Source organism: Phacochoerus africanus, chromosome 16 (genome assembly GCF_016906955.1).
Source record: "Phacochoerus africanus isolate WHEZ1 chromosome 16, ROS_Pafr_v1, whole genome shotgun sequence".
Lineage (NCBI taxonomy): Eukaryota > Metazoa > Chordata > Mammalia > Artiodactyla > Suidae > Phacochoerus > Phacochoerus africanus.
The window spans coordinates 6,904,222-6,917,702 of NC_062559.1; the positions used below are offsets into that span (position 1 = coordinate 6,904,222).

Here is a 13,481-nt window from a genome sequence, read left to right on the forward strand (position 1 = left end):
CTCTTTGCCTTTTCTACATTTTTATAACTTCTTGGGGACTCAGGGTTGAGTGGGGTGGAGAGAGGGGTCTGGTGCTGTCAGGCCCCTGGGCCAGGGCGGGGTCTTTGCTGCGGAGCAGTGTGGGCGCTCGGCTCCCCTTGCCCCTCTCCACCTTCTCCCAGGAGGGCCTCACAGGTGTCCTCCTCTGGCCCCAGGCCTCCTGAGGAGGAGAGGGGGGGATCCGCGTATTCTTCCTTCCAGGACGGAGAGTGAGGCATAAGCCCCTGAAACGCTTGCCCTCCCACACCCACTTTCCATTCTGGTGGGGACTTTCGCGCAGCACATGGTGACAGAGGGCACAGGGTGGAGGGGCAGAGCAGAGAGGTGGCAGCAGCCCCTTCCTGCTGCACTGGCGCCCAAAACCTGGACAGGAGGGAGAAGCTGCGAGGGTCCCTGTCCCCCCTCCCTCTTTCCTCACGTCCATCTAAGTCTCTGGCTCTGAGGCCTCGGGTCCCACCTGAACAGGGAGGGGTCCTACTACTTGGGTCCCCCGCCAGGAAGGGAACCCTGTCGTCCTCTCAGGGCCTGGGTGCATGCGTGTGTGCGCGCACACACACGCGCACGTACGCACACGCACCCCACCGCCCGGCCCCAGATGACTGTTTCTTTGGAACGAGGAGGTTGAGAACTGGGGTGTTTCTGTCCATCTATGACCCTGACCCCCCACAATCTGGTCCACACTTTCGTACCCATGTGCCCCTGAAATGCCACGGAGGCCATGTCACACATCTTCTGGGGGTGGGGGGGAAGGATGGCTACCGCAGGTGGATTTTGGAGGAAACAGGTGTAGTGAGCACAGGTAGGTGAAGTCACCTAGTCGGAAGCTGTGGGTCTTGTGTGATCACGTGACTGGACTCGGGTGGCCCTGGCAGCGGCCCACCCTGCACTCCTGCCGCAGGTCCTGAGGGTCTGCATAGGTCACATGTCATGGTCCCCTCCTCTCCAGGGCTCCCTGTTTCCTCAGCTCGTGCAACCTGCCCTCTCAGCACATCCTCTTTCCCTCTTAGTCTCGTCCCCTTCGCGCCCCGTATTCCGCCCCCAGACTGCAGTCGACACCCAGTCCAGGGAGCAGGTTCCTTCATCACAGTTCCTTTTCCGCTCAGGGCCCTGTGGAGTTAGGAAAGATCATCTAAAGCACCATTCTTTCCTCCCTCCTTCCCCGAGGAAGCCACATGGTCCCTGGCAAGAGAGGACCAAAACTCGGTTCAGATGTGAGCGGGGCTGGCACACCCAGGGGGTGCTGGCATCGCTGCAGACCAGAGGTCCAGGTGGGGGACTTCTGCATTTTGCAAGGAGCTACCCCTCCACCTGGAGGAGGGAGATGACCCAAGGAGCTGGCCAGGGACCCTCTCAGGACTCCTTTAGAGGGAGGGACTGCCTCTCTGGTCAGGCGGGGCAGGATGCATGGGGTTTGCTTATAGCCTATTTTGGGGGAGGGGAGGGGCATGTGCAGGAAGAGGCTGTTGGGGGGTGGGGGAGGGGTGCTTTTCCTTTGGGGTTAAAGGCTGTGCCGCACGTTTCACAGCAGTCCCAGAACCGGGCTGTTTTTCTATCATTGTGAATGAAACTGCTCTTGCTAAATGATTTTCTTCTGGTTGGGGGGGGGTGGGGTGCACTTTCGTTTTCAATTCAGTTTATTCAAGGAAAATCCGAATCGTCCGCCTCCCACTGCCCCCCCACCCCGCCCCCACCCCTTCCTTTTCTCATCCTCCTGTTGAGGAGGGGACCTTGGCCAATGAGTTTGCCACCCCTCCTTGCCCCCCACCTGTGCGTCTCCTACTCCGTCTTCCAGGTCTGGGGAACGTCCATTTTTACGGCCAGTCTTAGCATGTTTTCTTAATGGGAAATTTCCACCCCAGGCCCAAGAGAGATTCTATGACATATATTACAGAGAGAATGATATATAAATAACATATATAAATACTATAGATTATATACACATGGGCACGGGCTCCGAGGTCCACTGCCAGTCTCCCTCCCCAGGCTGCAGCCTCTCTCTTGGCCTGGGGAGGCAGAAGGGAGGTACTGCTGGAGAGGGCTCCGGGCTGTGTTTGATGGCACTAAACAGAATGTGGTGGCACCTTCAGCGGCTATGAGTGTCTTATTGGGGGGATGACGGAGACTGGGCACAGGGTGGGGAGGACGAGGCTGCCTGGGAAGGAAGCATCCCTGCAGAACGAAACCAGGCACAGAGGGAGGGAGGGAGGGACAAAAGCCTTGGGTGTGGGAGCAGGGGGTCCTGGCTGCTCAGAAAAGGCTCCTAGGAAAGGCAGGGCAATAGCAGACTCCCTGTCACTGGCTTGGGAAGGATAAGGATCTGACTTCCCCGGTGTGGGAAGATTGAATGGGTCTCCCGTCTTGGCAGTGAACCCCAGAGGGGGAACACAAAGTCCCTACGAAGGGCTTGTGTGTACCTGGGTGAACTAGTGGCCCAGCTGCCCTGGGTCCTGGTTCCCGGCTGGAGAAGCCCCAGCTAGAACAGCTCAAGGTCAAGAGCTGACCCTTGGTCAGGACAGACTACAGTAGGAGAGGGAGCGACCTGGAAACTGGAGGGCAAGGAAGCGGTGATGTGAGATGGAGGAACTTCTGCCAGGAGTTAAGTGAATCCACTGGAGCCGGAGGCCTGCCTGCCCGCAAGTGCCCACTCCACTCCCAGGCTCTTCTCCCCAGTGGTCTCTTTACCCAACTTCCCCTGCTCGACTGGAGGACCAAGCAGAAGGAAATGGGACTGGCCTCTGGCCTTGCTAGTAATGGCCTTGTCTGCGGACAGGCAGTGGGAGCCAGGATGGTGTCGGGAGGCAGTGTTCGGGAGTGGCTGTGGGCGAGTGGAGGATGGGGTGGGGGCCCCGAGAGAAGGGACTGTGGGCGCTTTGTGAGTATACCCTGGGGCCGTCAGTCCATGAGGCCAGGAGGTGGTCCCATCTCTTCCTCCAACATGGCCCTGGCGGGGCCCCTGTCATCCCGGGCCTCCCTTCACCTACCCTCTGGAGAGACTGATGCGCAAGGCCAGGAAGGCACTGGGACAAGAATGCAGGGAGACTGCGGGCTGACTAGGGGAGCCAGAGAGAGGCAGGTGCTCCCCACCCACGCACAGGCAGACTCAGGAAGCCCCTGGAATATCAAGGGCCCTTCACAGCGCGTAGAACCACCACCTGTCTGAGGATGGAGGGACATGGCCCAAATAATTGACCGAGGCTACTCCCTGCCTAAACTCTGGCTCCTGCTCCAATGTTATCACTCTCACGTTTCTTAATTCCTGGGAGGGGCTGGCTGTTGGGGGGTGCGATCTCTCCCACTTTAGGAAATACCCTCTCCCCCACAGGCCCACCCTCTAGCCTGGGTCTCTGGACCATCGATGAGGAGGGCCAGGCGACGATCAAAGGATCAGTTCGTCCTCATCCTCCTCGTCGGTGAGACGCAGACTGGGGCCCTGCAAGATGTCAGCCAGCTCCTCCTCCGGCCCCGGACTCTCCGCCAGCTCCAGCTCCTCCAGCTCGCTCTCTGCCTTGGCCGGAGCCCGGGAGAGAGGGGGCTCTGGGGATGGGGATGGCACAGGGGTCTCTGGGGAGTCAGGAGCTGCATCCCCTGCACTAGTGGCCCCAGTTCCATCATCAGGCATGGTCCAAGCCTCTGCAGGAGGGAGCGGGCCCCCAGGAGTCTTTCGAGTCGAAGTGGTACTCCGGAAGCTGGCAAGGGGTGGGCGGAGTTGCACCCCGGACTTTGTGTGCCCCTCGATGGCCTTCTGGAGCTGCGGAGGGGGCAGAGGGAAGGACAAGGAGGGTGCACAGTGAGGAAGTAAAGAGGATGAAGCAGAGAGAGAAACAGAGAGAGGGACAGACAATAAAAGGAAAGGGAGGAGTTCCCATCGTGGCCAGTGGTTAATGAATCCGACTAGGAACCATGACGTTGCGGGTTCGATCCCTGGCCTTGCTCAGTGGGTTAAGGACCCAGCGTTGCCGTGAGCTGTGGTGTAGGTCGCAGACGTGGCTCAGATTCCGTGTTGCTGTGGCTGTGGCGTAGGCCGGCGGCTACAGCTCCGATTTGACCCCTAGCCTGGGAACCTCCATATGCCGTGGGAGTGGCCCAAGAAATAGCAAAAAGAAAAAAAAAAAAGGAAAGGGAAGGGAATGGAATGGAAAAGATGGAGAGAGAGAGAGTGGCAGGAAAGATGTTTGGGATGGAGGAGTCCATGGGAGAAGATAGGAAAAGGGAAAATGGGACGAGAGGGACAAGAAGCCCCACCTGCAGAGCAGTGAATCCCAAGACCCCTGACCCAAGTCCTTCTTCAGCTTTTTCTCATCTCTTCTTCTTCCCTGCACCCCGCCCCCTACGAAACCATGACCCACGCCCGGAACCCCCATCCCGAACCTATGCCATCGTTGGAAGATCAGGGGCCACATAGCCTTTGCCGTCCCCTCTCCCTCCCACTGGCTGCACCCCACCCCCTCCAAGTCTCTGCCTGAGAAACAGGAGGAAAATCTGGCCTCCCCCCCACCGGATGTTAACACCATCCCTGTCCCACCTCACCCCTTATCCTTTGCCCACCCCCTTCGTCCTGCTGCTCAAATGGGACACGTGGCTCTTACCTCCTCCAAGGCCAGCACACCCCTGAGCTTCCCCATGCTGGTCACATAAGCAAGGTGGAGGCCCAAGAGCGAGAACAGAGTGTGAGTCTGCGGGGCAAGAGCAGCAGGTCAGCGCAGGGCCAGCGCCCCGCCGGCCAGCCCTCCCAGCAGCCCGGCTCCGTGAGCGGTGGGCAGGAACTTGCCTTGTGCAGAGACGTCTGCTCCACCAGCTGGAAGGGGGACTGGTCGATACAACAGCAGTCAAAACAGACAGGTTGGCTCAGCTGCTCCCGCTCCCAGGCCTCAATCTGCCGGCAGAGAAGAGCCCTCAGCTAGTATCAGAGCCCCTTCAACCCCAGATCCAAGGTCTTGACCCCAAACAGCTCTCCTGGCCCAGGCCCAGAAGCCTGCTGTGTGCAATGAATTTTCCTATCTCCCTTCAACCCCAGATCCAAGGCATTGGCCCTGCACGGCCCTCCTGGCCCTGGCCCAGAAGCCTGCTGTGTGCAATGAACAATCCCAGCTCCCCCAGAGGGGGGAACCAGTCTCTGCCCTCCCGAGGCTCCCAAGCAACCTTCACCCTCAGGCGCTCAGAACCCACCATCTTCCACTCCGGGTGTCCCAAATGCTTGTTCTTTCCAACCCATCCTTCCAGTCTTATTTTTTGCTACTCCTGTAATCCCCAGGGCTCCAGTCAAGCCAGGCGTGCTTCTACTCTGCACCTGCTGGCCTGGGTTTCCCCAAAGGCCTGGTCAGTGCTCTGCCCCCCAGAGCGCTGCTGGGTGCACTTTTTCAGAAATGGCATGGCTCCTGCTCCTTCCATGGGCATTTGCCCTCGCTCTGCCCACTGGATGGAACTCCTCCAGGGGTCATGTGGCATCCACTGCTGCGTGTTGGGGAGAAATCAGCACACTGGCCTTTTACATAGCAGGTCACGGTGAAGCTTTGTTGGGTGTGAAGGGCTGTACTGAGTTGAAAGGCCATACACAAGACTCTGACAAGCCGTTTTGGGGTGTGTGTCTGGTTTATACTGCTTTGTTTTGTCTATGACCGAAGCATTAAGGTGCAAGGTCCAGCTGACCTCTGGATCTTAGATTTGCACACCAAAATCCCCAAGATTTCAAATAATCTAGTACCACTCTGGCTCTCATAAATGAATTTCAAATTTTCTGTAATCTTTCTCTCTCTTTTCGGTCTTTTTGGGGCCACACCCATGGCATATGGAGGTTCCCAGGCTAGGGGTCAAATCAGAGCTATAGCTGCCGGCCTACACCACAGCCACAGCAACGCAGGATCCGAGCCGCATCTGTGACCTACACCACGGCCCAGAGCAACACAGGATCCTTAACCCACTGAGCGAGGCCAGGGATCGAAACTGTGTTCGTATGGATACAAGTCGGGTTTGTTACTGCTGAGCCACGATGGGAACACCTTTATTCTCTTTCCAGGTAGTCTCCTCTGAAGGAGACACTACTTTCTCTGTTTTACTATCTGTCCCCTGCTATACCTCTCAGGCTGCCGAGGATATCACCGAAGCCCTGATTCTCAGGTCCAGTTTGGGTCCACAGTGCTAGTCTCCTCATCTGTCCTGTCCTGCTTTTTTCTAGACAGTGATCGCACTTCCTCTAAATGCTCACCTTCCCTGAACAAAGGTTCACACAAAGTTGGGCAGCTCTCCTGACACAGGATGGATGACCCCGTAGCAGGGATGTTGCAGGGAGGACTTCCTGCTAGGACAAGAGGCCAGACACTCGCCAGCCCTGGTTTGGTGGGTCCTGTCCTCCTGGGCCCTTCCATGATCACTTCTTGCCTCCCTGGTTCCACTTTTGCCTTCCCTTGGGAACAACAGTAGCAGCATCTCTTCATTTCCAGCGCACGTGCACCAAGGATTTCTCCTGTGCCAAGTGCTATTCGAATTGGTTGACATGTCTTTACTCATTTCGTCCTCGCCAACAACCCTACGGGCATCTCCATGTTACAGATGAAGGAACCGAGGCAGAGAATGCTCAAGTGTTTGCCCAAGACTGCACAGAAGCGGGCTTCTGACCTTGACTGCTGAGCGTGATCCGGGACCCCCAGCTTTTGCGTGCTCTGGGTCCCACCGCTTCAAACAGCTCAGCATCAGGAACAAACCGGGGCTCTTAACTGTGTGTATTCCTGACAGGGCAGCAGGATTCAACAAGTCCCAGCCAGGACATCTGGTGACCCAGAGTTGAGTTCTTTGATGCTTCCCAGAGGGATCATATTGATATTGCCAAGGGGGTCATCTTGATCTAGTCGGAAAATAGTGTTCAAAATATCCTGAAGTGGGACTCCTATTGAATTGGATCTCTCCAAAATGTCTCAGTGGATCCCTTGGGCACTGAGAGCTGCCTAAAGCCTTCCTTGAGAAAGACATCAGCTAAAAATATACCGTCTATCTTCTTTTTACCCCTGGGTGCATTTTATTTCCAGGAGTCATGACATAACCTCACTAGCTGGCCTTCTCTCCTTGGGATATTTTTTAAAAAGTATTGGGGAGTTCATGCTGTGGCAAAGTGGGTTAAGAATCTGACTGCAGGAGTTCCTGTCGTGGCACAGTGGTTAACGAATCCGACTAGGAACCATGAGGTTGTGGGTTCCGTCCCTGCCCTTGCTCAGTGGGTTAACGATTCAGCGTTGCCTATGAGCTGTGGTGTAGGTTGCAGACTTGGCTCGGATCCTGCGTTGCTGTGGCTCTGGCATAGGCCGGTGGCTACAGCTCCGACTGGACCCCTAGCCTGGGAACCTCCATATGCCGCGGGAGTGGCCCAAGAAATGGCAAAAAGACCAAATAATAAAAAAAAAAGGAATCTGACTGCAGTGGCTCGGGTCGCTACAGAGACCTAGGTTTGATCCCCGGCCTGGGTGTAGTGCGTTAAAGGATCCAGTGTTGCCACAGCTGCAGCTCAGATGCAATCCCTGGCCCCAGGAACTTCGTTGCTGTGAGTACAGCCATTAAAAAACAAAACAAAACAGTATTATTAGTTTCAGTACCCTAATACGGTATTGCTTAATTGTAGTTATGACCCATCTGACTCCTATTTGTGAGCAGAAGCAAGAATTTGGGGTTTTTCCTCGGTGATTATCCATTTGATTTTTCTTTTTCTTTTTTTTCTTTTGTCTTTTTAGGCATATGGAAATTCCCAGGCTAGGGGTCGAATCGGGAGCTGTGGCTGAAGGCCTACACCACAGCCACAGCAATGCCAGATCCAAGCCACATCTGCGCCCTACCCCACAGCTCATGGCAATGCCAGATCCTTAACCTAATGAGCAAGGCCAGGGCTTGAACCCAGGTCCTCATGGATACTAGTCAGGTTTGTTACTGCTGAGCCACAATGGAAACTTCCTTCTTTTTCTTTTTTTTCCTTTTTTTTTTTTTTGGTCTGCCTCTCAGCATATGAAGTTTCCAGGCCATGGACGAGATCAGAGCCACAGTTGTGAGCTATGTGTCAGCTGCGGCATTGGCGGATCTGGGCCAGGGGTGGAACCTGTGTCCCAGAGCTGCAGAGATGCCACTGATCCTATTACAGCACAACGGGGACTCCTCCTTAGATTCTTCAGATCATTTATCAGAAACATGTGTGTGGTGGGAATGTCAAGAGGAGACGGGGAAGACTGCCTTTTTCTGTTGTCACTCACTACCCCCCGCCTCCAACCCTGAGTACTTTTTTTCCTTTGGCCGCACCTGGAGCCTGTGGAAGTTTCCAAGCCAGGGACAGAACGTGAGCCACAGCTGCCACCAGAGCCACAGCAATGAGAGTGCCAGACCCTTAACCCAATTTTTTTCTTTTCTTTCTTTTTAGGGCTGCACCTGCAAAGTATGGACGTTGCCAGGCTAGGGGTTGAATCAGAGCTGCAACTTCCGGCCTACACCACAGCCACAGCAATGCTGGATCCAAGCCTTGTCTGCAACCTACACCACAGCTCACGGCAACACCAGCTCCTTAACCCACTGGCGAGGCCAGGGATCAAACCTGCATCTCCATGGACACTATTTGGGTTTGTTACCACTAAGCCACAACAGGAACTCCCCTTAACCCGTTTTGACATAAGGGAACTCCAACCCTGAGTACTTTTAATTTTTAGTGAATGTATATTCTGGATATACAATAGATGCTTCTTTAAAAATAATGCACATGATGATATTTTGTCAGCTACATACTTTTAAAGCTCTACCCTTTGGCCTTCGCAGCAAGGCTGCGTTCTTTTACTAGATGGAAGGGTTGCTAATGCGCTTTGTTGGTGTCTCTACACCCCGGGGTTAGTCCTCGTCAGCAGAGTTCAACCGCCTGCTCCCATCACCCCGACACAACCAGCCCCACTAAAGGCTTGATTTCCTCTTTGGGGAAACAGGCATTAGTCCCAACAAGGCACCACTATCAATATTTGCCCCCAGGAGTTCCCATTGTGGCTCAGCAGGTTACAAACCCAAGTAGTATCCATGAAGATGCGGGTTCGATCCTTGGCCTCACTCAATGGGTTAAGGATCCGGGGTTGCCATGAGCTGTGGTGTAGGTCACAGACATGGCTTGGATCCCACGTTGCTGTGGCTGTGGCTGTGGTGTTGGCTGGAAGTTGCAGCTCTGATTCAACCCCTAGCCTGGGAACCTGCATATGCTGCAGGTGTGGCTCAAAAAGACAAATAAATAAATAAGTAAAAGATCGAAGGCTCATCCTAGCACCATGGACCCATCTATACCTGGAGGCTCAAAACTTTCTCTCCTGAAATGAAGACAGTCCCCCACCCCAAGGACAGCACCCCAAGGACAGTCCCCAGTCTCAAACAAGGTGCCCTGTCTTCGCAGTCACACCTCATTCCCAACTTCTCAGCTCGCTCTCCTGCCCAAACGCGCATCTCATTCTTACGACACAGTGAAAGGTCAGACAAAAATGAGCAATAACTTCATTCGCCAAAACAACCCACCCAGACTGCTCCTTCCTTTACTTACGTCTTCAGGGGACATGTTATCCACTAAATCCACTGGCTCCTAGAGAAGAAAGACATGGGTCCTAGTGCCTGCGCTCGTCTTCCTAATGGAACCACAAGGAGAGATGGCTGTGGTTCCATTAGGAAGCGCCCCAGATGCCTCTTTCCAACCCATCATCCCTCCCACTGGATGAAGCTTTTCTTCCATGGTGGGATGGGACCTCTTCCCTCCTGACTTATGGACTGTGGGTTTCTCATTCCTCAAAGACAGGCTCCCTTTCCCACATCCTCCAACCCCAACACCGCTCCCCTCACCTGGGTGGGTTTTTTCTTTGTGGGACGAGCTCTGCCCAGCAAGCAGCGCAGCAGGGTCCGAAAGACAGAGGGTCTTTGACCTGAGAGGAGGGGTGGGTGGATGGAAGTGGAAACAAAGCAATGTCCCTCCTGGGAGGAAGCGGGCAGGGGCTCCGTGTGGTCCCTGACACTGGGTTCAAAAGGTCCATACTCCCAGGTTCCTCACCTCCAGAGACACTTGCTCCTCTCCCCTCCTAACCCAGCCCCTGCCCCCGCGCCTTGGGGCAGTAACACAGAGACCCCCCTCCCATCGTCCACAGCCTCGCCCCTCCTCCCAGTCGGAGCCCTTAGGCTGAGGAGCACCCAGAGATAACCCACAAGGTGTGAGGGTGCATGATGGGAGAATCTTCACCTGCAGGCTCTGGTGCTTCCGGCTGCAGCTTGGGGCTGGGCAGGGGCCCATTGGGCTCTTCAGGATGCAGTGGAGCAGTGGAAAAGGGAAGAGGAGGAGTCAAAGGAGAGGGCTGTAAGGAAGAGTAAAAATCCTCAGTCGAAGAAAGAGCCTACCTGGCACTTGCCTGCCTCTGCGAGCTGGTGTCCTGGGAAAACTAACTCTATTCTTCTCCCAAATTCACACATCCTTACGGCTCTCTGAATTCTCAGGGTACCGTTATTTGCAACTTTATCTCCTCCAGTCCCTGGAGTCGGAGACCCTGACTGATTGGCAATGATCAGCATCCTTCCTCCCTCTTCCGATGTCTCCTCGGTCCCCACCTATTCTGTGTCCCAGCCCTTGCCAGCCCGCTCACCTCGGGCTTCCCGTAGACATCCTCATCCTCGTCCTCATCCACAAAGGCGAAGGACTCAGGGCGCCCCTGCGGCCAGACGCCACGGCGCCCCACCCCAGCCTTGCCATCGAAGGGCAGCTCAGACAACTTCCTGGCCATGTCCTGGGCCGCCCGCAGCCTCCGCTCAGGGCACAGGTGGCGCTGCAAGAGGGACTGCAGTTCTGACCGCTCCACGGAGCCCAGCAGGATCATGGAATCTGGGGGGATCCAAGCTCAGCCTGAGGGCAGCTCAATACCGTCCCCCAGACCCCCCTTGGCAGGGTGGCATCAGGGACAGAAGCCCAGCACCCCATCTCTTTTTTCAGTTCTTTCTCTCCCCATAAACTCATTTCAAAAGTCTTCTAGGATTGACCTCACTCATTCCCTTTTATTTCATCCGTTTGGCATTTAGAGCCCCAAATGACGGGACACTAATTGGTGCTAATTTGTACTTATTTTGATGCAGCCCTTACATGGACTGTTTGCAAATAGGTGAACTTGGTGTGAAAACAGGCTCATCAAGCCTGTCTCCCAAAAAGAAATATTATAAACCATTCGCATAGACTGAGATGTGAATATCCTTTGAAAGGAGTCTACAAGGAAATCTGCTATTTAATCACTTAACTACTCTGGTCCTTCTCGGTATAAACAAAATGCCTACTTTTTCTGGGAGGGTCTTATCTATTTATTGGGATTCTGCTACTATAATTAACATTTTAATTAACTTTTAGGGCCCTAAGACTGTAGCAGTGTTATTGAGACAAATCTTACCATTAGGTCTTAGCCATTATTGTGAAATCTCTGCAGCCCAATCAGCTGTACCCCTGTTCCAATAAGAAGTAGGGGTGGGGTGTCAGCATGAACCTCAAGGGTCCTTTGGGGGATGGAAGTTCTCATTGTGGCGCCGCAGAAATGAATCCGACTAGTGAACATGAGGTTGCGGGTTCGATCCCTGGCCTCACTCAGTGGGTTAAGGATCTGGCATTGCCATGAGCTGTGGTGTAGGCTGAAGATGTGGCTCAGATCTGGTGTTGCTGTGGCTGTGGTGTAGGTCAGCAGGTATAGCTCCGATTTGACCCCTAGCCTGGGAACTTCCGTATGCTGCAGGTGCGGCCCTAAACAAACAAACAAACAAACAAACAACAACAACAAAAAAAAGGCTCTGAATGGCCCTACATGATTCTCCCTATTACAGTAATTCATTTTTTTTTTGGTCTTTTTTGCTATTTCTTGGGCTGCTCCTGCGGCATATGGAGGTTCCCAGGCTAGGGGTCTCATCGGAGCTGTAGCCACTGGCCTACGCCAGAGCCACAGCAACGCGGGATCCGAGCCGCGTCTGCAACCTACACCACAGCTCACGGCAACGCTGGATCGTTAACCCACTGAGCAAGGGCCAGGGATCAAACCCGCAACCCCATGGTTCCTAGTCGGGTTCGTTAACCACTGCGCCACGACGGGAACTCCCCTATTACAGTAATTCAAACACTAGACAAGTATTTATCTACTACCTAGTAAATACCTACAAGGAGGCCTTACAATCTCTTCCCTCAGGGGATGCCCAGTCTAGGGAGGAAGACGACACAGATATATAAATCATAATGAGAAATAATACAGTGGAATTCCAGTCGTGGCTCAGCAGAACCAAATCCTACTAGTACCCATGAGGATGTGGGTTTGATCCCTGGCCCCCGCTCAGTGGATCAGGGATCTGGTGTTGCTGTGAGCTGTGCTGCAGGTCCCAGCTGCAGCTCCAATTTGACCCTTAGCCCAGGAACTTCCATATGCTGGGGGTGCAGCCCTAAAAACCAAAAAGAAAAAAAAGAAAAAAGAAATTACACAGAACAGGATTAAGTGCCAAAGATGGGTAGAAAGGACGGGGAAGGAGGTGAAATCACTGCTCATTGAACCCATTCATTCCTTCAAGTGGAACAGTTTCATCTGCTCTCCAAGTTGGGCACTAGAGAACAGCTATCGTTTAGGCAAGCAGCAGAGAGAACCACATACGAGGCCGTAAGATTATAGCTGAGCCTCGTTATTCACAGATTCCCTATTTTCAATTTTTCTTTTTTGTCTTTTTATCTTTTTAGGGCCGCACCTGCGGCATATGGAGGTTCCCAGGCTAGGGGTCTAATTGGAACTGTAGCAGCCAGCCTACACCACAGCCACAGCAACGCCAGATCTAAGCTGTGTCTGCGATCTACACCACAGCTCTTGACAACACCGGATCCTTACCCCACAGAGCAAGGCCAGGGATCAAACCCACAACCTCATGGTTCCTAGTCAGATTCGTTTCTGCTACACCATGACGGGAACTCCAGATTCCCTATTTTCCAATTCACCTACTGGCCCCACTATATTTGTAACCTCAAATCAGTACTTGTGGTGCTCTCTCAGTCATTCTTACACACGTGCAAAGCAGCAAAAGAAAAAAAAAAAAATCAGAGCTGCCCCATGCACATGTTCCCAGCTGAGATTAAATAAAGTGACACTCTATTTTTTCCCCCCAGCTTTCATATTATAAACAAGTGTCCCTTTCATGGTTCATGGTCCATTGAAGGCCACTTTTTTTTTTTTTCATTTTTGTGTTTCGTGTTGGTCACTTTGCTGTTTAAAATTGCCCTCGAGTAAGAAGGCCATGATGTGCCTTATGGAGAAAATACGTGTGTTAGATAATCTTTGTTCCGCTAGGAGCTACGTGCTGTTGGTCATGGTGAGTTCAATGTTAATGAATGAACAGTACATAGTAAATAAGGTGTCTTTTAGGAGAAACAAACACAAGACAAGTCCATGCTTTGATTACTTGAAGAA

The 13,481-nt window shown here is 53.6% G+C and overlaps 1 protein-coding gene across 2 annotated transcripts in view; it reads right to left on the bottom strand.

Moving 5' to 3' along the window:
- Positions 1-1,935: 1,935 nt before the first annotated feature.
- The window catches only part of CLCN1 (chloride voltage-gated channel 1), a 38,926-nt gene continuing 27,380 nt past the window's right edge, over positions 1,936-13,481 (bottom strand). The window contains exons 17-23 of one of the 2 annotated variants that reach the window (XM_047763490.1): positions 10,656-10,891; positions 10,259-10,370; positions 9,868-9,947; positions 9,575-9,613; positions 4,808-4,912; positions 4,626-4,712; positions 1,936-3,787 (exon numbers count right to left, since the gene is read on the bottom strand). In XM_047763490.1, the coding sequence (XP_047619446.1) occupies positions 3,416-3,787; positions 4,626-4,712; positions 4,808-4,912; positions 9,575-9,613; positions 9,868-9,947; positions 10,259-10,370; positions 10,656-10,891 (1,031 nt within the window). In that variant the 3' untranslated portion in view covers positions 1,936-3,415. Of the gene's footprint in view, positions 3,788-4,625; positions 4,713-4,807; positions 4,913-9,574; positions 9,657-9,867; positions 9,948-10,258; positions 10,371-10,655; positions 10,892-13,481 lie in introns of those variants that run through there. The other variant, XM_047763491.1, reaches the window with a different exon arrangement.